Genomic DNA, 25644 nt, shown 5'->3' with positions numbered 1-25644 from the left:
AGTCATAGAGTCAAATGGAAATGCCAGCAGATATGGGGAGGAGAGGACAAAGAAGCAGAGTAAGTGAAGGCGCCAACTTCAGACACCTTTACATAATTCTGTTGTTCCTATCCTTTTAGGTAACAGTAAAATTGCCCATTAAAAGAAAAATTGCCTGCTTCACTGTCCTTATTGTTGCTAATAAGGAAAACCATCCTCTGTGAAACATAACTAACTATAAACAAAAGTCTCAGGTAGATCAAGCAAAGCCAATAACTGAGTTCCTGCAGTAAGTTTATGGATTCTTTAGATAATAAAAAGTCTTGAGAGATAGTATTTTATTTAGAAACAACAAAAAGTCCCTCATTCTATACGGAAAACTATTAAATTAAAAAAAAAACAATTTCTGAAGAGTGTGTGTGTGTGTGTGTGTGTGTGTGTAAGTCAACCAGACTGATGCAACCTACACTTAATTTACTACTGAGCATATTTATGAAGTTATTTGTTCAACAAATCTGATAACTAGCTTTTCCAGCCAATCCTACAAACTTCAAGCACATCTTTCTTCACAGAGCAGGAAATTCTTATACTAGAAATAACAATTAAGCAATTCAAAAAGTTTACCTGGGGGTTATTCTCCCAATATCCTTTTTAAGAAGCTTCTCAACATAAAAATAAGCAAACAGATCTTATAAAAAAGAAATGAACACAAAGAACCAAAAAAAATCCCTTTTCCAAGTTCTCAGTGACACAGATGGAAAAGCTGGTCACTATTAAAAAAATAACTGCATGTTCATTTTGACCATCTGAATCACTTAGACCAAGGTCTCCCAAACTATGGTCTATGTAACCACTTGGGTGGCACAAGTTTAGCTACGGCATACTGCCAAGTTATCCCCACCAGCATAAGATCAGCAACTCTGGTGTTCTGCATCATGAGATACAGTCACATGGAAGGCCTACAAGAAAAAGAGGAACTACTGATGTGATCCTATAGCTAGAGGCTAACAGCGAAGGTATTTGTATGCCTTCGTGCAATGATGATTAAGTGTAAGGAATCACAGAATGTTTGAGGTTGGAAGGGACCTTTAGCGATAATCTAGTCCAACCCTCCTGTTCCAGCAGGGTTTCCTAGAGCACATTGCCCAGAATCGTGTACAAATGGCTTTTGAGTATCTCCAAAGAAGAAGACTCCACAACCTCCCTGGGTAACCTGTTTCAGTGCTCTGTCACCCTCACACCTTAGATTCAGACAGAACTTCCTGTGTTTCAGTTTGTGTCCCTTGCCTCTCGTCCTGTCCCTGGACACCATGGAGAAGAGTCTGGCCTCATCTTTCCATCCTCCCTTCAGATATTTACACACATTGACAAGATCCTCTTAAGTCTTCTCTTCTCCAGGCTAAACAGGCCCAGCTCTCTCAGCCTTTTGCTCAAAGGAGATATGCTCTAGCCCCTTAATCATCTTCACCGGACTCTCTCCATTAGCTCTGTATCTCTCTTGCACTGCCCAGAATTGGACCCAGCACTCCAGGTTAAGGCCTCACCAGGGCTAAGGAGAGGGGCAGGATCACCTCCCTCAACCTGCTGGCAACACTCTGCCTAATGCACCCCAGGATATCATTGCCCTTCTTGGCTACAAGGGCACACTGCTGGCTCATGGTCAACTTCTTGTCCACCAGGACTCTGGCATCCTTCTCTGCAGAGCTGCTTTCCAGCAGGTCAACCCCCAGCTTGTACTGGCGCATAGGGTTATTCCTCCCCAAGTGCAGAACTCTGCGCTCCCCTTTATTGAACTTCATGAGGTCTTCCTCTGCCCATCTCTCCAGCCTATCGAGGTCCTTCTGAATGGCAGCACAGCCCTCTGGTGTATCAGCTACTCTTGTCAGTTTAGTATCATCAGCAAATTTGCTGAGGGTGCACTCTGTCCAATCATCCAAGTCACTGATGAATAAGTTAAACAATACCGGACCCAATATCGAAATCTTGGGTACACCATTTGTTACTGGCCTCCAACTAGACTCTCTGCCACCGATTGTGACCCTCTGAGCTCTGGCCTTCAGCCAGTTTTCAGTCCACCTCACTGCCTCTTCATCCAGCCTGCACTTCCTGAGTTTGCCTATGAGGATGTGATGGGAGACAGTGTCCAAAGCCTTGCTGAAGTCCAGGTAGACAACATCCACTGCTCTGCCCTCATCTACCCAGCCAGTCATTCCAGCATAGAAGGCTATCAGACTGGTCAAGCATGATTTTCCCTTTGGTGAATCCATGCTGACTACTCCTGATCACCTTCTTGTCCTTCATGTGCTTGCAAACGGTATCCAGGATTAGCTGCTCCATAACCTTCCTCAGCACTGAGGTGAGGCTGACTGGCCTGTGGTTCCCTGGGTCCTCCTTCATGTCCTTTTTGAAGATTAGAGTGGCATGTCTAAGCACAGAAATATTAGAAAAGCAGATCCAGAGTTTCTTAAAATTAAGCCATTACAGCTAAACTTTCAAGAACATTGCAAACATGCTGTTCACATCTCTGATCTGCTCAAATACTGAAATGGATATAATTCTGTTTGACATACTGGCTGCTTTTCGAATCTAATTATTGCATAAAACTATACATTCCCCTAATCCGCTAAATACACTTTAACAAATACTCTGAATAACTCTTCTGTATATTTCTTATAGGCCACTAAAGCAAGATAATCTAATCCTTGACGACCAGGAAAATAAGAAATTAGTTTTATCAGCTGGTAAATCAGCAACGCATACAGCTCTGCTAGAATCTAGGAAGTTTCTAACAGTTAGGGGCACACTCCAGGTATGAGACCTAACAGGAGTATAATGGGCAATCCTACACTAGTTCAACTCAATTCCTGTCGTGTAGTCAACCTGTATTTATTGTTCCTCATCTAGTTCCTGACGTGGACTTCAGTAAAGCTCACTGTTCTTATCTAGCCATTTGAGTAACCTTAGAGAGACTGTAAACATATAGCACCACAAACTGCAGTGAGATCCAATTAGAAGTTTATTACCAGCATATAACTAAATACATTCGTAAGAAGCTGAGAAAAAGATGCAAGCAATAGAAAATTATGATGGAAGAAGAGGAAAAAGAAAAATTTCTCCAGGATTTTAGTTGAAAACAGGCTGGAATGTCCAAAATTATTTGAAGCCTCATGGTAATACTGGGCATAGGCATGGGTAGAACTCTGAAAATCAAATTCCACCTCTGTGGCAATGTTCTCTAGCAAGACCCAAACTATTTTTCATTGGCAATAAATTGTGCAGTCTTATCGCACACTATTCATATTCAGCTGAATATATAATGTTAAGGGTTACATGCTTTTTTAAATAACTCTTCAGTAATAGTTTGCCTTGTCTCCTTTTTTTACTTTTCAATTCCTTCCATCTTCTACTGCCCTAAAAACCAAGAGAAGAACAAAAGCTTCCATAACTCTGAGACACAAGAATGACAATAACAGATGAAAATGTGCTGGAAATATTTTTCTCATGTTTAGACTATTTAGAGAATAACCCTGAAATCAAAAATTTTGCTGTTGACAGCAATAAGCCTCAATAAAATTTATTATCTAGAAAATTATAAAAAGACAATAAATTCAGGGATAGGGGGAAGGTTTTAGGATCCAAACTTGTGAGCTCACTCTCCCCCCTCCATTTTTCTTATATAATTGTTCTCACATCTACTGTCTGCCAGATCTTAACTGCTTTTCTGGACCAATCTATTTTAAAACATGCTTGGTGAAAGATAGGACCCAGCTTCCTGTGACAGAAACGCATTCAGAAGAGTGCTACTTTGTATATATTCTGTATGTTTAACATTCAAAACCCTAAGGTTCGTTTTTCAAATAGCTCTTTTCAGTGAGTACAAAAATTCAGATCCAGTAAAAGAAAGAGCGCTATCTACCTACGTAATTTGGAAAAAAAAAAAAAAAGATGCTTTTCTGAAGGTAAAATAATCTGAAAAGATATTCATCCCTCTTACCAGTCATCCTTCAAAAGTAATAATAAAAAAAATACACCCAGAACTGGTAATTATTTAAAATATTCAAGTAAGACACTTCTCCCAGAGGGATAAGTAAGGTTTTCTCATGCATTAATGGGAAAAAATCTAATTTCAAGTCTAGACATTTCATTTGCAGTTTTAAAAAATATGAATTCCTCTTCATGCACTTCATATGAGAATACAGGTCTATAGCAAGCTGTACCTGGTTAGCTTCGCTGCAAATCTAATTTTTCAAGTCAGCCATTGCCTTCTCAGCACAGGAACATCTACTGATACATCCTGCCCTAAAGAATCCTTAAAAATAAATAGCCAGATAAAGAATAAAAAAAAAAAAAAGCAACCTCAATTGTAGAAACATTTTCTATTTTGAATCCTACAATTTTGGGACATTCATGTCTGACTGCAGTCCCTCTTTTTCAAGTTTTGATGCATTTTAAATCATTAGTTGCTTTACTGGAACATACGTTACAGTTTAGTTATACACAGAAAGGAAGTTAGCGAGGAAAATCTCTGAAGCGTTCTGACACTTTAGGAAAGCAAGCATATTCTACAAAGTGCTATATTGTTGACAAGAAACTTGTCAGGCATTTGATTAACCTTCCACTGCATTTAAAAATAAACAACAAACAGCAACTGCTGTCAACTACTGACAGCACCAAAGCCAAATGCTATGGTCCAGCATTTTAAGCACGTATACAGGCATATATTATATAGAACACACCTCTTCAATAAAATGAAGATACTACAAAAATGCAACTTTGCTGAAGAGGAGGCAACTAACATATGCACAATGCTGAACACTTAAGAGACCCGTGAACAAAACAATGCCTAAGAGTCCAATTGCTCATGTAGGTATCAAAGTACTAACTTAACAGTGTGACTTTTGGCATGATTAGGCATGACCTGCACATGCAGGTAATTACAGCAAATACTTGCGCAGTTCTTGCAAAGTCACCTTCCATCAGGGTCCCATCTTTATTCTCCATAGTTTATGCAAAATAAAGCTGTATTTGATTTTTTTTTTTTTTAAGTAATCTGCAAATTAACTTCTATACTACTAGCTCTTGTCACTGAGAATAAAGTCTGACATGTATGTGAAAAGAAATCTTTAATTAGAACTGATGCTCAAATCCTCCACATTAGATATTTCACTGAAGAAATAAGTCTTACTAAAGTAAATACATATGGCAGGATCACAAAAGCAGCTCCCATCCTGCTTAGATACAAGTTTAACAACAGAGAAGCTTACAACAAAAACTTGCAAATGACTACGTGTCTCCTCTTAAAAATAGTAAGAAATCTAGTATGTCATCCTAACACAAAGCAGGGCTAATATTGGCTAACTCAATAACAGGTCAAAACTTAGTTAATTTTGACCAAAATAGGCCCCATTAAAACTACAATTCTCTCCTTGGGACCTATAAGTACACTGTACCTGCCTTCAAATACAGCCTCTCCTCAACTTTTCTTCTACAGTTGCCATATCTTAAAACATTAAGTACAGCAATGTGTTATTTCTAATTGGGGAGCAGTAACATGTTTCATTTTGAGGGATTTGCATCACTTATCATATCATTAATGAGCACAGATTTCCAGAATAAACTTTTTTTTTTTAAAACAAGATGTACATACTAGATAGGGTTCCTCCTATTCCTCTCCTTCATCAATAGTTTCTTTACATTTTGTTCCTTTCAGAACAGGTCTATCAATTGTTTCACTTACCCAGGTGCAAAAAAATCTGCAAGAAGCTGAGGCTCATGAAACTGCCACATCACAAGATTTTCACTATGAGATTAAAAAAAAAAAAAAATCCACTCATGTCACACTGTTCTCACATTTAAGGAAACAAGTTCTTCTGTTTAGTATTTAAGATGCCCTAACTGTTAATTTACGGTTCCAGACAAAGACTGCAACTGCAGTCTAAAGCAGAAGTTGCATTTAAATATCCAGCATAGGCAAAGCAGTTTTAACTAGCGCATAACTGACTGAACAACCATCTGGCATTTACCTCAACAAATTAATAAACGTTATACCTGCCTTCTCCACTGTATAATACAGAGTACAGACTAAAATGGCACCCTGGTATGTACTGAAAGCTTCTCAGATAGTAGAGACTGTTGAATGAAAGAGTACCAGTGTAAAATCAAGTGAAGTCCAAACGTAAGTGCAGAGTCCTGTACTGCACAAGAGTGATTTGCTGAACAGAAAACCACAGTACAATACTAGTCCGTGTACAAAATACATCTCAACTAACAGCTATAGAGGACTCTATAACTAATAGAGCCACATGATGCTATCTAGCAAGACTTTGAAGACAGATGACTAGAAAGTTTATAGCAGCAGACATCTTACAAGTGATTCAAATCAGTATCAGAGACACAGAAAGATATGCAAGAAGGCTGACAGCCTGATTTCCTAACGTAATGAATAAATCCTATAAATTCCACAAATAGCAAAGGACAAGGGCTTAACACCTTTCCGAAAAAGAAAGCCAGTTTACAAGGCATACTATTTTATTACCTTAGTGGTCCATTGCAAATAATAAAAAAAGGTGGCTAAAATACAACAGTTCAGTATAACTGTTCAGTATACTGGGAAAAAAAAAGACTGAGTCTCAGTACAAATCAGTATTATGTATAACAGCTTAGTGATAGTAACACACACCTATGTGCTCTTATTCATCCAGGCTTACAGGTTCTGCACTTTAAAGGAAGAGAACAGCTGTGCACTATTTCAGGTGTAACCTTATGTCTGAAATTTGTGATTGTTCAACCATTCTGCAGTAATATTTCTGCAAGGAAAGAAAATAAATTAGTTGACATAACGTTGACATAAAACCTGTTGGCAAGCAGGTTAGTCATGAAAAATCTAGTTATGTGGCACACGACAGGTTGACTGTTATTTCTTTTTCTTTCTTTACTAAAAGTTATGACAAAACAGATTGAGAACACTGTCTGTGAAACTGCGTTGCACCATTACTCCAGACTAGCCTCCCCCTCGCCAATAATACATCACAGAAGTGACTATGTGCTGTAATAATTATTTGCTCTGTGAGTGCCAAAATCATTCCAGAATATACTGTTTGCAACAGTTATGCTGGTCAATTTAACCATGCAAAGAAGCCCTATTACATGTAGTTTAACTCAGTTAAAAGCAGCAGTACTTGAACTATTTTAGCATCAAAAAAACCCTGAAACATAAGAAATACCGTGTTTTTTCCTTAATCTAAAATGTTAATTTTCAGTTCCCTGATTACTTCCCTTCCAGTGATTAATCAGTAATACTTTCTCAGATATACTTTAGGCAAAAATCTTAATGAAGATAGCTTGCTGTAGGAGAGGAAGAAGAGTTACTGCACTTTTTTTAAAAAGCACTTTGAAAAACAAACAGATAAGTGTCACTAGGAAGGCTTTGACAAAGAGTTTTTGTTTGACTTTCCTACACTAGACAGCTTGATATGAAAGAGGTGACTACATGCCAAGTTATCCATGAATAAGTAATACAGATTACAGATCAACCATACGGTAAGAGCATGGATAACCACACTGGTTGCATGTAGAACCATAAAAACTAAACACCACTCGAATGTAAGAAGCCAAATTGGATCTGTAACGCTGCTTCCAAATCAATACATCCTCCAAAGAACCCAGAGAAGGATTTACTCAGAAGCATTGTAAGGAGGCACTTTACTGCATCCCACAGTACACAGAATTGGGGTACTCCCTCCCCTCACCCCATATCTTCCACTAGCCTATAATTTATGTACGGACATGAAATAAGAAAGGACCAAAAAGGTAGACAGCTATGAAAGAAATAATTTTTCACCACAGACATTACACACTTTGTTGCTATTAGGCCCTGAACATTTGAGAAAAAGCATGCCTTTGTCAAGGATTCAACACATTCATACATCATTCTTCAACTGAAACGTGAATTCCCAGTAGATGCCTCTTCATGTTTCACTTATTTGTCCTAGAAATTTTGCAGCAAAACTTGGGAGCTTTTGAGCCGACATTCAGGCTACTGCTGAAACTTCAAAAACTGAAAACATACCAAGATGACTTCTCAAAGCTACAATGATTACACATGCAAAAAGACAAACTTTTGTATCCCAATTAAAATTTCACAAAGACAGATCTTAAGTTCAGAGAATCACCGCCTATATTTTAAACAGTTTTAAAATTCTTACTTCAAGTCTCAAAAAAGCAAAAAAACAACCACACCGCTCTTTAGGATTAAAATACAAAATGCAGCAACAAGTCCTACTACTCAGATTTGTCAGAAGAATAAACTGCGTTTTAGCACTAACTCGATCACGACAAAACAACGCATTTGAAGCAGGTAAACTAGCTCCCTAAATAGCTTGTTTATCTTGATACAATTAAAAATATGACAAACTGGAGACCCCCACATAAATTATTTAGACAGAAAGCTATACTATAACACTCAAATTGCCTTAAAACTTCAATAGATTACGTTTTTGAAGGCTGAACACAAGTAGTCAAGATCCAAGAGAACTTCTGTACTTCACAGTGGTTTAACGCTACTTTTCTCTCACAAATGACATTTCCGTCTTCAAAGGGTAAATAAAACCAGAAATATTTACTGATGCAGCAGATTGCAGTATATGACCATTATCTCGGCATACTTTACATTAGCTTTCTTTCAGCAAATAAGGAATTAATTACAGATCAAATAAGTACTTTATCTTATTAACTGTAATTATCTAAACTATAGAAGTAGGTGCTATGTCTCTGTAGCCTGCTTCAATTTGATTAGTGGTAGCACGTTTGTGTAAAGTATGGCAGCAGCTGGGTGCGTTGCTCTATTTGAACAGGTCCCCAACTTCCACCAAGAGCTCTCCAAGAGAAAAAGAATTACGTGTCCAAAAAAGCATAAAAGGAGCAACAGTTACAGAGTACAGCCAGCTTGCAACCTTTCAGTTTTCTATGAGATTGAGTTACAAGATGTCTGGAAAAGATGTAGTGAACAAACTGGCCTGTACTCATCTTTTAGCTGTAGCTTTTAAAATAAGCTAGCTTCTAATATTTACCGCTCCATCCTTTTGGGGAGTGATGGCCTCAGATGCTTTAGTAGTTCTACAGAGCAAACTCTCCCCCTTTCATTGTGGCTTTGATCTATTCTATTGCCGTATTATTTTTAATTTAATACGGCTAAGTATGGCAGTGATTTTTTTTTTTTATTTCTATAGCAACAGGCTATTGCTCTACTTGAAATGGATGAATAGGACTCCCTTTACCAGCCTTGCTCCTGAAGAGTTTCCAAATAAGTTGTAGGTGTTCTTGTGATGTTTCCTGAACTATCCTAGCAATGTATTTTGCTCCAGTATTTTACCTGCTCTCCCTAGGACACCACACCTGTCAATTTATTTAATCTTTATTGTTCTGAGAGCATACCAAAATACTATTAGTTGAAATAGGTAAATAAACTATCAGCCTTAGGGATACACTAAGGACATCGCATTAAGGACATCTGAATTTGTCAGAAGGTTTCAAAAGAATTCAGACTTTCATAACGTACATATTCAAAAGAAAGCCATCTACTTAACGGCTACTTTTCCAGGAAGTGTAAGTATGCTCATAATGGAAAACTCGTCAACAGCAGAGTAGAGATACTGCAGTACTTAAACAATTGATCTGAAAATTCTGCATATAAGTTCAAATATGAATATATGAGCATATGCATGTATTCTCCTTTAGTCTGCCTCTTTTGCCTTTTGACATATGAGGTGTAGTGTCAATCTATAAAGTCCCATTTTCTACATCACTACAATGTATGCCAAAGTCAGATGAGGTTTTTCAATCTATCATTCTACATTCAAACATAGTTACCACAAAATGCACTACCATTGCAAGTAAACAAAAATGCAAGTTCTCCTCAGTCATGTGTTTGACTACACTTAATGGTTGTACTTGAGGCAAACACAACTTGTTCGTCTTATATATGAGAAAGCATCATGTTTATGCAAGTACATATACGTTTCAGAATAGACTCCTCATACTTATCTTGACCTTAGAATAGAGAAATAGTTATGTATACATAGAACATACAAACAGAAGAGGAATAGACAGTGGAAAAAGAGCAAAGAGCCAACATACATAAATTACATTTTAATAAAGAAAAAAAAAAAAGATCAAGTCCAGGAGGCATGCGTGAACACGTTTAATCGTGTTCAAGCAGTAGGAGTGGGACTGAGGAGCGCTGTTTTTCTTTTAAGATAGCTGGGCATTCACAATGAACCAATGCTACAGTGACAACTGAGCAACAACTCAAAAGTTTTGCTATGGTTCAGTCATCAAAATATTCTGAACGCATGATTCACTTAATACCTAGCATCCTCCTAGGAACGCGGGACTCATCAATCCATCACTGCCTGAACATTCCTGAAAAATTCTCTCCTAAGAGTACAGGCTCTGCTATCTACACTTACAATTATAAACGCAAGCCATTTTTGTACACGGTGTAAAGATCTATCGACAGATGTTGAATATTAGAACAAACTTCTCTCTCAAAAAATTCAAAGCTAAGTTATAAAAGGCAGTTATCAATGACTTTTTTGAGAGAGAAGCTAGAGTTTTTAGGGAAACATGCTCTTATGCCAACACAGACTCACGGAATTTTTTATTTTTAGGCTCCACACTAAATTATTTTGTCCTATTGGAATAAGCAGAAAGGACTTTGTCAGCTTTAAATTGTTTCACAATTATACTTCACACACATTGTTCTTCTCTGCTTGCTGTTACTATAAAGTCTCACACAAACGTCAGGGGAGATCAAATCTATTGGAGGTAAAAACTTTTCATAAAGTATTGCCAAACGCATAAGATAAATTAACTTTGCGTACTTATCATTAGAACAACAGAGAACAAAAAGATCCATATTTTAAAATGAATTCATAGTTTTATTTTCAGGTTTAAAAAAAAAACAAACCTGAAGACAAAGAGATTTAATTAGCGTAAAAGAGAGGGGCACAGGTAGACACAAAACCAAAATACAAACCCTAGTGATTCTTGTCTAAGAAACCTCAGAAACCATGTATGCTATAATTTGTGCACATAAAGACCCCTACCCTAGAGATGCCATTATTATTCTTTATATTCGGTCTCTCTACTGCAAGATCTCCAGAAGATTCATGAATATCTGTACTCATTTTGTTATTTTTTCCATACAAAGAAATTTAAGATTATCTTTAGTGCATGCCATTGTTAGACTTGGTAAAACAGAATGATTTGTAAGTTTGATGCACACCGGTGCAAAGCAGGATTTGCTTATGCCCACTTTTAATTATTAACTTTTTATACACCAGGAGCAATTGTACCCTATTATATTCTTTCTTGGGAGATGGAACTTTCCCTAACTTGGAATCCTTTACAGTCTAATGCCACAACTTCAGCCAGTTTAGCACACAGGAAGAAAAAACAAACAAACAAACAAACAAGCTGAAAGATCATCCAGTCTATCCTATCTTCCTCAAGGTAGGATCTCCTAAGCAATCCTGATAGATATCTGTCTTGTCTTGTCATGCCTAACTTACTTTAACGCAACTATTCAGTTGAGCACAAAAAGAAATGTGCATACGCATAAATCTTAGCATTTATCTTCATAATCAACAGGTAGAAGCACACATCATTGCGAATATCCCCCGACTTTATTAGAATGTCGAGCCAAGGTCCATCTGACAAAAATGGGATTACAAGAATACAGCCTAAAAACATAGTTTGAGAGAGAAATAAAATATGTTATTTTGGCAGATAGATAGAGGTACACCTACACATATTAATAATAGAATGCCAAACAGAAAAACCGTTCCTCAACCTATTCATTATTAATCAGCAAACTTATTTTAGATGCAATGCACTGTCAAAGAACACATAACTTAGCAGCTTTATTTCCCATTACACTGCACTCATGAACATGCACAGTTTTAAGATACTTCCTTTCCACAGAGATCAACAAATTGTTTTCCTTAGGTTGCTTAAAACAAAACAAAAATGGAGCAGGTCCCCTAATTACATTCATACTAGAACTCATACCTAACAGAGATCTACCTCACCACGCACTATATTAAACTGAACAGTTTCCTCTGACAGGACTAGTTTCCTATAGTATGCATACTTCTTATACTGGTTGCCTCTTCCAAGGGAAACAAAGATCCAACACATAGGTAGAAATACACCTCCCTCAATGAACATTATTCACAGTTCTGTGACAAATAAATAAGGTATAAATTCAATAAAAACACAAAATTATGTAATAATGCCACTTCCACATTTTGACACGCTTCTCATTGTTCAAGGCCCATTTTTGTCAAATATATCTCCCTGAATTTTAAGAGAGGTACAAACACATTTTTCACATACATTACACTGGAAAAGACTGAAAAGTCGTACTAAAAAGGGCTGCTAAGCATCCAAAAGCATTTCAGAATCCTATAAATACAATATAGTTGTGTCTGACTAAACACACAAAAACGGACAAGTTTCTCATGTAAGAGCCACAGGTAAGTTGCAAGAGGAGCGTAACTATCACAGGTCTACCCAAGCCTTCAAGTCAACCACCAATGCTGTCTGGAGGCCCCGGCCCTCCTCTCAAGGCACCTATCTTCCCCCAAAACCGAAGTTCCCTTCCTTGAGATGCTACAAACATCAGATCCCCTCAGCAAATCCCACATCTGAAGGGCAATTCAAAGCCTCAGCCCTCTCCCTCCTCCAAAATCCCAAGCCTGTTCCAGCACGTGCCCCTACCTCCAGCAACATCGCTGTCCCCATCCCCAGCAACACCTCTGTCCCAAACCCAATCCTGTAACAACACTCTTGCCGACCCAGCAGTGCCCTTGCCCCATCCCACCTGCACCCTACACATCCCTTCCACCCTGCTAATGCCCTCCCAAGAGCTCCCCTTCCCCATAAATGCTCTCTATAACCCCTGAAAGAACTAGTGCCCCCCCAGCCACCCTCTCCCCAGTGTCCCCACTGCCCCCCTCAGCCACCCTCTCCCCAGTGCCCCCACCACCTCCAGCGCCCCCTCAGCCACCCTCTCCCCAATACCCCCACCACCTCCAGCGCCCCCTCAGCCACCCTCTCCCCAGTGCCTCCACCACCCTCTCAGCCACCCTCTCCCCAGTGTCCCCACCGCCCCTCTCAGCCACCCTCTCCCCAGTGCCCCCACCACCTCCCGCGCCCCCTCAGCTACCAGCACGGCCTCAGGCAGCCCATCCCCGGTGCCCCCCCCGACCTCCCGCCGCGGCGCCGGCCGCACCTCACGGTCCTTGAGGCCCAGCAGCAGCACCTCCTCCATGAGGGTGAGCCGCGTTTCCTTGGAGTCGCCCTTCTCGTCGTCGCCCGGCTCGTCCCGGCGGCTTTCATCCTCCGGGCCGCCCCCGGCCCCTCGCTCCTTGTCGGCGGCGGCGCTGCGGGAGGCCTCGGTCCGGCGCTGCACCAGGCCGGAGCTGCGCTGGGTCAGGGAAGTCATGGCTGGCGGCGGGGCAGAGGGGCTCGGCGGCAGCGCGGGGGAAAGAAGAGGAGGAGGAGGAAGAAGAAGAAGCGACGGGGGCCGCTCCCGCCTCTGCCCTATCCGCGCCGGGGCTGCGGCGGGCCGGGGGGAGGCATGGGGAGCGAGGCCAGGCCGCGGAGGAGGAGGAGGAAGAGGAAGAAGCAGCAGCAGCGAGGGGCCGGCGTCCCCCCCCCTCCCTGCGGCGGCGGCGGCCGAGCTGGCGGCGGAGCTTCTCTTCCAATATGGCGGCGCGGATGTCAGCGGAAGATGTGGCAGTGGCGGGCGGGGGGGGCGCCGGAAAGGGCGGCGGGCGAGCAGGCGGGACAGCGCTCGGCTGGCGGGCGGCGGCGAGGCGGGGAGCTCTCGCCCGGCCTCCACCCGCGCCAAGCAGGGGCTCTCCCCGCACGCGGCCCGTCACAGTAACACCCCCCCCCCAAAAAACTAGTGGTGGGAAATTCACCACCTTCTGTCAAGTTGCTCCAGCCCGTTGGTGATCACACGGTGAAAAAGTTGTGCCTTATCCGCTGCCTTAACGCCTGCGCGATGTCGTTTTCAGCCACGAGGCCTGGTCGGCTTGCTGTGAAGAAGCCTCTGCGCGCGGCTGCGCGCTGCGGACGCGCCCTGGGGTGGCCCTGGCCCTGGCCCTGGCCCTGGCCCTGGCCCTGGCCCTCGCCCTCGCCCTGGCCCTGGCCCTGGCCCTGGCCCTGGCCCTCGCCCTCGCCCTCGCCCTCGCCCTCGCCCTCGCCCTCGCCCTGGCCCTGGCCCTCGCCCTGGCCCTGGCCCTCGCCCTGGCCCTCGCCCTCGCCCTCGCCCTCGCCCTGGCCCTCGCCCTCGCCCTGGCCCTCGCCCTCAGCAGGCGGAGGGGCCCCTCGGCGCCGCGCCGTCCCCCGCTCAGTCTGGCGTCTGAAGGCTGCTGTAAGGCCCTCCGCTTCAGTTGGGAGCGTTGGCGCTGCTGGCTGGTGACACTTGCCTCGGGGGCAGTACAGCTTCTCTGCGGACCCCCTTCCCCCCTGCTTACACGTTTAAAGACTGTGCTAGCCCTTTTGCGCGTGCCACACCACAAGCTCGTGGCCTGCCTGGCCAGGCTGAATCCCATATATGTTTCGTAGCGTGTTTTATTGCAGGATAAAGGTGCTTACGATGCAGGCGTGGCCTGTTCTTTTAGTCCTGGATTAGGATTTTACGTTTGGCCTTACTGAGAGCCATATATGTTACTTGCACCCTGTTCAGCAAGAGCTCCAAGTCACTTTGCAAGTGACTCTAGCATCCGTTATTTACCGCTTCCCCAGTTCTTACCTAATCTGCTGATGTTATTTGGCGCTAATTCCGTATAGCTTCTTCAAGATCATTGATGAAAATGCATAGCAGAGGGTCAAAAACTGACGCCTGGAGGACCTGAATCGCTGACACAAGTGTTGCCGATCGTTCCTCTTCTGTGCTTTGATGCCTGCCAGTTGCTCACAGCCCATTTTGTGCAGTGTGCCATTTTGATTTTTTATCGTCGCATTTTTTTAAATCAAAACGTTTTATTGTACCAGGTCAAACGCCCAGACAAAACTTCAGGATATAACATGAACACTATTACTTTTATCAAATAAACGTTTGCATAAAAAACAGATACCACGATAGCATCAACCAGACCTGTTTTCTGGAAATCTGTTTTCTGAAACAGTAATTATACGCACATCTTTATTAATACAGTCCTATATGAGCCGTTCAGATACTTTGCTGAGGATTGAAATCAAGATGACAGGCCTCTAATTAGCTTTGGTCATGCCTTTTACTTTGTTTTAATATTGTTACAACATCAGTTTTCTTCCAGTCCTTTGGAACTTTTCTAGTGTTCCAAGATTTAGTGAAAGTCATAATTAGAGATCAAAAGATGTTCTGAAAAGCTCTTTGGAAAATCTGTGTACAGATTGCTGATTAAAAATTACCTAGGTTTACCACAGCTGTTTAAATTCTTCTTGTAACAGTACACTGTTAATGGAAAGTATTTCATCCTTGTCCCATACAATAAAACTCATCTATTTCCCCCAAATGCGAAGATATTTATTGAATACTTCAGCCTTTTTTAAAGTATTATTATTGACAATTCTTACATTTCTCTCTAGCAATATCATTTTTAGAATTCCCTTTGAATCTGCTGGTATTTAACCCCTTGTTCCTTTCTATCAGCCAAAGATTTTTCATCATATCTTCTAATTTGCAACTGTTTCTTCAATTCCTAGATTTACATAAAGCAATATAATCTTCTCCTTTTTTATCGATAAAATGCACTGTTGAGACTATTACAATTATTTTCACTTTCCCACTACGCCACTATGGCATTTTAACGGGTTTGGTCTTTTATCTTGATTGCGTTTTGGGGCTTAACTGATTGGATGTTCATTAGCAGCTCCTAATTATCATGTATATTTTTCTGTTTGAGTCCTTTTCTGAAGGGTCTTCAGACTCAAATGAGTCATCATTATTTTCAGTTTTGTGAAAATAGCTTTTTAAAAGCAGTAGCTATATATATTTTTGAGTTGCCTGCTTTTCTGTTTTTTATTTCAGAAGTGATCAGGTTAGGATCACTTGTAGGTTAAGTAGAATTTTTAATTTTGTTGATCAATTTTATTTTTTTAATTTCATTTTATTATGATGAGGTGTGCTGTAAAATTCCTTATATTTGACACTACTTATCCATTAGAAGTAGTCATTTTTCTGACTTAGAATCTCACATATCATTTTAATACTGATAACATGAGATTTCCAGCATCTCACTCAGATTGCAGTTCTGTGTAATAACTTAGCTTTTTCCCTCAGCATATTACACAGATGGTTATTAAAGGGGCAGTTATCCTGTACTATAATGCAGTTTGAAGGCCTACAGCTGTAAAATACCAAGTTTTTTTTTTGTAAAATACCTTTTCTGTTTTATCAGTTGAAGAATGGATCAGTAAATATTCAAGCTCTAAATAAATAATAAACTTGTAGGTTTTGCAGTTGGGTACTAGATGCTTACGTGTGCATATACACTAAACATATTAGCGATACTGCTGATGTTATCTGGGCTATTCACCCAAATAAAAATAATACTGTGCATCATAGTGCCCAACCACAGGCCAGGTTCAAATTTTTTGAAAAAAGTTTAATATCATATATATCGTGTAAAGTAGGGATTATACCTTCTATTTAATGGGAACTGAATCTATCTAATCTCTGAAGATAATTTATTCTATCATTCTGTAAAAAGATTAGTATAACAATTATAAATATATGCATAAATACAACTAAATTGCATACAGAATAAATGCATTGCTGGAGAATTTGGTAGTTTTTAGAATTGCATGAGTTTAACTAACTGTGATTTCAAACTAATGCAGTTTTTCATTACTAATTGCAGTTCTGATTCTTTATCATTAAGCGAAACTAATAAACTCAGTGTGAATCAAATTAAGAATGCCTATAATTGAATTTTGAGCCAATTACTTTTTTTTTTTTTAACATCACTGCAACCCTGATAGACATAGCCAATATTTGCATCAGACAATAGCAAACAAAACCCACACTGGCATCAGATTTCGTTGGTGTTGATTCTTCGTATACTACTGAAAGCTGTTGTTTTATGGACTCTACCTAGTCTATTGAATCTCCACCTGAGAGAGCCTAAGTATATGTCACAGCTTTGTTATCTGCGATTTATTTTGCAGTACCGAGTCATATTGTAAAAATATTTCTGAGTCATAAGTGGCTTTACCAGGAGCTTGGAAGGCTGTAGCCCCCTACCCTTTGGCTTAGCATTGGCTGGTGCTATGCATACGTCACGTGCTTTGAGTTGTCATTATGTACTGTGTACTGAATTCCCTTCCTCGTCCCATCACAATTACAGTGTCATCCAGCCTGTGAACGGATGGACTTACTTAATCTTTGAAATGTTGGACGAAGAAGCAAGAATGCATAAAGAAGGTCTGCCGTCTATAAAAAAAAGTCTTTGACTTGCCAATAACACACCCTCATTTAAACTTAAGCCAGTATTTGGCAGAATTTCTGTAATAGTGGCTAATGGTTCTTACGTTATGGACTAGACTTCAAAAGTACATAGGTTTTTTGAACTGCAGGTAGGCTCCCAATAAGTGGAAATAAAGGGGAAAATAGAAAAAGCTTGAAACTTTGACTCTTCCTTCGGGTTGTGCTAGCTGCAGGTCTTGTGATTTACTGAACAATGGAAGTAGGGGTCACTTCTGCAATTAACAGACTAAATGGAAACTCATGCCTGTTGGGATAGCAGGTCAAACCAAGAGTAACTTTATAAACACCGAAAGCAGCAAGCCACCTGCTATTAGCTATTAACAAAGGTGTTGTAACTTGAATGTCACAACTATAACATACTGCTGATTAAGGCTACAATGTGTAAAAGTCTAAATCTAATAGATGTACCATCCTCTGAAACTTAAAAGTTTAGTGGACAAATCCTAGTTCTACTGCCACAGAATCATAACAAGGTACTACTAGGCAGATTTCTCTCTTGAAGGATGGTTAGGTTAATGCCTTGTGGATGTTTTGAAATCGATAGCAAGAAAACTGAATTTTATTTTCTAGAGGAAACAGAAGCTAGAAGGAGCCTGCTGACTCTGATATAGCTTCACCGTCCACGGGCTTCACCAGTAAAGCTTGTTTACGTTCCTACCTGTGTTTTCACATTCCCTTTTAGTGAGTTTGCCACTCCCAATTATGCCACTACAAACAAGTGTCAGATCCCTGAAAGGATGCGACTTAAAATAACAGTCCAAAAGAAGGTTATGTATTTTTTCAGTTTTCAGTTCGACAGGGCAGCCTCACAAATAGGCACGGTATTGTTGGAGAAGGAGCACTGAGCTGCCATACAAAATGTGGAAACCAGTGGTCAGAAGCAAAGGACAGGAATTTCTTAAGGTCAAACCATCATATCTTGAAGCTTCCTGATTAGAAGCATGCTGCTTAAGTTCTAGGACAGACATTAATGATAGAAATCGTTTTGAAGGAACACAATATCTTGAGATTTGTTCTGTCCAGTATTACCAATGTGATCTCCAAGAACAGGAAATTTCTTCCAGGAAGAATCAAGATGAGGAGTACAGAGTGATGACAGAAGGAGGAGACGAGAGACTATTGGACAAGAGAAATGAGTAGACTGCGATATTGTAAGTGGAAAGAAACTAAAATTAATTATCATCTGACCATAGAGATAGTACACAGTGGTCGCATAACATTATCTAGCCTGTTCTCTCTTTCAGCTTCAGCTGAAAACCTGTTTTACTTGTCCTGTTGTACTGGTTACCAAATAAACCCATTAGTGGCTGTTTAGTCTAGCTGGAATTTTTTTGGTGGTTTTTGGACTGAAGTTTCCAAAACTAGCAGCAAATCTTTTTAAGTAGAAAAGACCCACTGAAATGGCTCTTTCTGTCCATACAACAAAGCCCTGCTTTCACAGCTTTTAAAGCCCAGTAGTTAGACATTGTTTAAGTTATCACTTTACAAAGCAGAAATTTGGTAATACATATTTTCTAATAAGCCTCTTTTTAAATCATCCCAAAGAAGTGGCTTAAGGATGATGGTTTAGGCCTCTCAAAAATACGAAGAGTTATTCCATATTTGACCTAGACTGGTTCAGGATAGCATGAAGCTGCAAATTACTTTTAGTGGCACGGTGCCAGCTGTTAACACCTAGCTCATAAAAAAACCAGATACAGTCTGATACATCCACTAAGTCAGTAAAAAGATTTCTTTTAACTTCAAGGGGCTTTGAGTTAAAATTGAGTACTGCCTTTAATTTTTATATATACAAACCAATAAATTGTGGGGGTTTTTAGAGACAGAGTGACAGACACTTTAGGAAAACAAAAGGCAGACGTGCAAAGGTGGCATTCACACTTGCTCATTTCAGAAAGGTTTCCTTTTATATCACGTATTTCCAGATCCTCTCATTTTCTCATCACCTGCTGAGTTCAGATGATTGCTAGTTCCTGTAATCTTTGTTATTTTAATAGCATCTTAATAGGGCTACCAAGATGATTAGAGGGCTGGAGCACCTCTCCTATGAAGAAAGACTGCAAGAGCTGGGCCTGTTCAGCCTGGAGAAGAGAAGATTGAGAGGGGATCTCATCAACGTGTACAAGTATCTGAAGGGGGAGTGTCAAGAGGATGAGGCCAGCCTCTTCTCCGTGGTGCCCAGCGACAGGACAAGAGGCAATGGGCAGAAACTGAACCACAGGAAGTTCCATCTGAACCTGAGAAAAAACTTCTTCACTGTGAGGGTGACAGAGCATTGGAACAGGTTGCCCAGAGAGGTGGTGGAGTCTCCTTCGCTGGAGATATTCAAAAGCCGTCTGGATGTGATCCTGGGCAATATGCTCTAGGTGACCCTGCTTGAACAGGGAGGTTGGACTAGATGATCTCCAGAGGTCCCTTCCAACCTCAACGATTCTGTGATTCTGTGATTCTGTGATCTTCCTCCCTGTATAGCTATCATCTGAGTGATACTATTCAATAGCAAGAATCTGTACTTGCCATTTTAATATTCCAAGTACAACACTGAAAACATAAGGACAAAAATATCAGTTAAGGTGCTGTTTGTAATAAAGATGCTTCCATTTCTACATCGTGGTTCAATCAGCATCACTAGGAAAAATGTGCAGCTTTCTTCACACATGTTCATTTCATAAAATGAGGTGGAAGTCCCGTGTCATGCAACCACCACCCAAACTGACTGTCGTTAGTACTTTGACAACTTGTTGTCAAATGTTGTCAATGTTTAATGCAATGAATTTCATATAAATGCAGTTTTGAAAAAATCCTTGTTTCAGTTCCTAATGTAACAAATTCTTCACTATCTGTTCCTTGTAAAGTATACAAATACTCATCAACTCATTAAAAAAATACGTAAAGCCAGATGGTGAAAAGAAAATGTTTCCACAGAGTTGTAATTTACAAGATAAAATAGTGATTACAACAGTAGATTTTTTTGTCAAATTAGAGAGAACTCTGGTTCATTCACAAATATGTATATAGTAAACGTCTATTACTTTTGGTATGTTTTCATCCTTTCCTTATGACTGAAGAGCCACACAAAGAGAATCAAATAATCAGTGGTAATTTTAGAACACAGTAAATGTGAGGCAAACAGGGACACGGGGTAAATTAGGGAGAAAAACACAAGATTCCAGGAACTAGCGGTCATATAAACTCAGCACAGGTGGGTGAGCAGTTGGGAGAGGGGAAATGGAAGAAAAATTTAGAAATGGCAGCAGCCATCTCGAAGCCTCTCTAAAGACAGTTGTAAAGGAGCTAAAGCTGCGTTCGCTCTTTACCTTGTGCGTGAGAAATCAGCCAAATGTATTGAAATGCCCGTTGTAGTCCTGGCAGAGGCTGTAGACTCTGCTTACGCTAGGTGGTTTGTACTTCCAATGGCAGCCAGGAGGCTGTCATCACATCTAACTCACTGGTGTGTAGGAGAGTTTCTGATTAGGAATCCGTGAGTGCTAGAAGGTTTTTAAGTTTGGCACAGACAGTAATACTTTCCATAATACCTGCTATCCAGGGAGCTCAAACCATATAATAGGCAATCATAGATAAAGCATTCATATATTTCTGGTGCACGGTTTTCCTCAATTCATCCAAGGGTCAAAACAGAGCGTAAGCGCGCCTACCTAGATCTGTTACATTTAAAGTCGGCTTTGAACCCATGAAACAATGAAATCTGGTGAGATGTCACACTTCTTCCCGGCTGCTCCAGTGCACTGTATCTTAGTAGCTTGTGGACTTCTTCGCACAGTCCTTGCCATCATGACCTGTTAGAGACTTAACTGGGATTTGGTTATGCCTGAGCATGAAACAAAATTGCAGAAGACGTTATTTAGTGGGAGCACGTACAGACAGGACCACGTGCCTTCACAGGAGGGGCAGGGAGGCTCAGAAGTGGGACTCTCAGCTCAGTAACAGAGCACCCCATGAGATGCTGCCACTTTTGTGCTGTGACCTGTACCCCAGGTGCCTCCAACTGACTGCAGAGCAAAAAGTTTGAGAAGATTGACCCACAAGCATTTTCTCACAAATTTAAAACAAGCTAAAAGCTGATTGATTTTCTTTGGGCAAGTTCTGCGCTGGATTATATCTGTACTATCTTCAATACTGTAAAATAATGTTTTCACTAGGCCATTTCTAACTGATTGCTATTAGAGGGGTCTTCTCACTGACAAACACTTTACCATCAATGTAAGCATTCATTAATACATTTGAGAGCAAAGAGCTGCTGTTCAAACAGAAATCTCTTCACAGGAGATTTACAAGGCATATTTAAATGAAATCTAGACTGCAGACTCTATTCTTAGTTTCTTAAGAATATGAATTGTTGGGACAAAGGCAACTTAGGACATGTTATGTACATGCTATATAGACTGAAGGGTATTTGAACATCAAACACAACATAGTCCTTGAGGCTGGCCAGTTATTAAAAGAATGCCGCTGTCAAAGTGAATAAATACATTTTCATAAATAGCAACTGCATTGTTAGTTCATCGACATCCTATAAATATGTAAGGCCTCCTGCTCTGTATTTGGATACCACCCAGCGTAAGGACGCTACCTGCACATGACTAAGTGAAGAAGATACACAATATCTAGCCATGAGATAGGAGGGTGTGTGATTATAGAGCGTCTCCAGTTTTTTAATATTAGTATTTGTAGCAATCGTGGATTAGAACAGAGCAGAAACCTGACTAGCAAAGAACTATCTTTGAAAATTCACAGCCAAGCAAAAATGTTAAAATCAACCTTGTATGTCTCACCTCTTCAGATGTTTTTGCCTTTTAGTAATTTTTTCTTCCTAGAAACTAGATTGAGGAAGAAGAGAGGGGACTTGGGGCTTCATTCCTGAAGCCAAAAAGGGCTACAAACAGCACCAGAAACAGAAAATACAGCTGGAAAAGTTGGACAAGAGCAATGTGGCTTTTTTGTAAGGCTCCTGTCCAGTTTCGAGGGCATGCATGTCATGTAAAGTAAAGTACCAATGTAAAACACGCTTCCTTCATTTGTCTATTGAACATTCCCACCCCTCAAACTCCAAACTGGAAATCAGTTCAAATGGAGGGGGGATCTCTGAACAGATTTGGGAATGCTGGGCTTCGGGCATTACGGCGTCACTTTCAAAAGGAGCCCTACAGGCCAGACACGTACATGATCCAGGGGTTTTCATCAGATGGGGAAGAGGGACTCGCCTCACTGACCCTCGAGTGAACCGGCAGCTTAGTGCACTTCCCTGCATGCCCAGACGTGCAGCAGCAGCAGAGAGGCAGTGACACGAGACAGTGTGGGGAAACCTGTCATGAGAAAAACTCTCCAAATACTTGTTTACTGTTGGGAAGAAAAGGAGAGTTCAGTTACATGAACTGCTGTCTTACTGCTGGCCACTTGCTTTTGTATTTTGTTTTATTTCTTTTTTAAAGGTACTGCGCTGTTGCAAAAGTTACCTTCGAGTAGGGTGGAAGAAGCTTTACTGTTCTCTTGAATCCATCTACTGTTAGTCAAACTACAGCGTCAGGCCAGGGCATTCATGCCTGTCTGCCTCTGACCCTCATGCTAGTACAGAAACAGCAACTTGTGGCAAGTAACCATCAGACTCGGTTGCAGGGGTGGCTACAAAACACAGCCTACCTTTTGGGCCTCCCACAAATCTGTCTCCTCCAGCTGCCGGTCTTGGTCTGCAGCTCACAGTGAGGAGCTACATCAGTGAAGGCGGGATTAGACCTTCAGGACTCCAGTGACTTCCCTGGGGATGAGAGAGAGAAAAGGACAAGGAGGTGAATTAACACCATTCACAAATCAGAACGGAAGTTATGAGCAAAAATTTGGAGGAGAAGTTCAGCTGATGACTGGCAATGGAGATGCATTCAGCAGCGTAAAAGCAAGGCCCAGGCCTGGCCCAGGAACCTCCCAGCACCACTGGGGCATCTGCCAGGGGGGACCTTAGCCAGCAGCGAGGACTGAGAAAGAAGCTGCACAGCAAATCAGTATTTCCACTCACATGGAGAGTTAGTCCAGATCCCTGTCTGGTTTATAAGTCAAATTTGGAAGATAAAATAAATCCCTTGCTGCTCTTGCTGAGATACAAAAGTGACATACGAGCTTTCCATATTTAACATGGAATATATCACACTGATGAGTCAACCATCTGTATCAAGGTGTCCTACTTTGGCATTTATGGTCTTTTCTCACTAAATGTTTTCACTAACATTTACTTACGCACCAAGCTAGCTTAATTCTCTTTGCTGGGAGATAAAGCAATGATTATTATATTTATCAGCTGTTTACTACACAGTAAGTCATTCAGAGAGATTTTTTTTTAAAAATCCTTTAAAAAGCTTCCCCAAACGAAAAATAATCTCATTGTTCAAATCCTACATTAGGGAGCACCACATGCAGTTCCCGTGTTTCTGGAGAACCAGTACACAGGCAGAACACGCTTAAGCTTTTACTGCAAAATGCACCTGAGCCGAGAGTTACGAGGACGTGGCTTAAATCCTGAGAGGTGATCTCTCACTGCCAATGCTTACTCTAGGAGTGCAGGACCAGGCACTGTGCCAAAGCAAAGAAAACACTCCCTATCCTGAAACACGCTCCTACTCTGAAAAACTGCTCTGTAAAAGCAACTTTTGGAAGTTCCCTCCTCTTTAAATCAAACGGGCTCTGTTTTCCTAACTGCAAACTCAGCCTGGAACTGGTGAACCAACTTGGCACTTCAACATCAGTCATAAACACCCTGCAGCTGAAACCAAGTATGACTTACATCTGCACAACCCCAGGACTGTAACTTGGCCTCAGATATGAACGTCATGTTTGAATACGTGTTCGCTGGTCATTGTTAATATAAGGTTAATACAAGGTGCCAGAGTGTCTTTAACCTGCTTTCTGACACAATCTATTTCTAATGCTTGACAAGGCCACTTTGCTCTTATCTGTACTACTGCAACTGAAATAAAAGCTTCACAAATGATTTAGATGATGGTGTACTCACAGCTCCTTTCCCCTGTCTGGAGTGCTGACAGTAGCAAGGACTTATATGGCAGAGAATATACAGGAGGACCAAAACCGGTAGGTAAGAAGATGACCTTTTTACCTAGCCACTTTCCGTTGGCCAGACTGTCTTTGAAGGATACTGTAGCACGGCAAGCATTTTCAGACTCGAAAATACCGCTTAATTGTGTGTGATAGTCACAAAATATAATTGTTACATTTAGTAAGAGTGCTTTGAAAATTGGCCAGCAATCAAAATGAAAACTGTGCCAAATATTTTAGAAGTGAAATAATCTCAGCGGTGATTACTTAGCAAGGTGGAGTGCCATGATCTCCCCTTACCTTTGACACTGTACCAATGCATAGACACAATTACTTCAAAGTAGACTTTCTTAGTATATCTTCAGCATGACTGGTAAAATCAAAAAACTATCAAAACTCCCAAATAACTCCATTTGCCAGTTTCACTTCTGCAGGAAGAGATCTTTCTTGACCTGGGCAGTTGGCCAATTCAGAGTCAGATAGGTTACTCCAGTTAGGAATAAAGCATCTTTGATGCAGTTTGGTTTAGTTACAAGAACGTACAGCCCTGCATCTTTGAGCACACAATCACACAACTCAGAAAATTTGTTTAAACACAGCTTTTTCAGCCAACACCCTGACCCCAAAGCCCCTTTTCAAGGCTTCTCCTATCAGTTCTCCAGAGAACAATCAATTTTGTTCTCTCACCAATATCTAGTACTTCTGAAAATCTGGTCTAATTGCCAGACCAAAGTTGCCAATGTCTCGTTACGTAGCTATTGCCTACCCCAACGTGGGGAGACTGCTTCGACTTCTGTAGCTCAGCACAGAGGGTTTGCTGACAACCAGGCACAGTTTTAGTTGATGCAGTTCTCTCACCTTCTGACAGGAGGCCCAGGTAGAAGTTCAGGAGACTGGGGAAGTCTGAATCAGTGGGGGATTTTAATTGACTAAGATTTTCCAGTAAGTGTAGCTATCTGGGTGGTACCCTATTGGCAAACCAATAGTTAAAAGAATTTAACAAAAGCTAGTAGTAAAGATGCATCGAATACATTTTCTACACACTTGTCGCTCAGCCATATCCA

General features: G+C 40.8%; 1 protein-coding gene and 1 long non-coding RNA gene across 2 annotated transcripts in view; one reads left to right on the top strand and one right to left on the bottom strand.

The window, feature by feature from the left end:
- The window catches only part of LOC104147772 (Golgi phosphoprotein 3), a 34507-nt gene extending 20710 nt beyond the window's left edge, over positions 1 to 13797 (bottom strand). The window contains exon 1 of the mRNA XM_068927445.1: positions 13274 to 13797. Coding sequence (XP_068783546.1) covers positions 13274 to 13486 — 213 coding nt within the window. The 5' untranslated portion in view covers positions 13487 to 13797. The remainder of the gene's footprint in view (positions 1 to 13273) is intronic.
- An 18-nt stretch (positions 13798 to 13815) lies between these two features.
- Positions 13816 to 20426, top strand: LOC138064519 (uncharacterized). The gene is made up of 3 exons (XR_011137786.1): positions 13816 to 13926; positions 18586 to 18672; positions 19519 to 20426. It is a non-coding gene; the product is annotated as an uncharacterized lncRNA (long non-coding RNA).
- The last annotated feature ends 5218 nt before the right edge of the window (positions 20427 to 25644 follow it).

The sequence above is a fragment of the Struthio camelus genome, chromosome Z, assembly GCF_040807025.1.
Source record: "Struthio camelus isolate bStrCam1 chromosome Z, bStrCam1.hap1, whole genome shotgun sequence".
NCBI classification, from domain to species: domain Eukaryota; kingdom Metazoa; phylum Chordata; class Aves; order Struthioniformes; family Struthionidae; genus Struthio; species Struthio camelus.
Note: the sequence above shows the minus strand (reverse complement) of the source record. Positions and strands in the feature narration are given on the sequence as shown.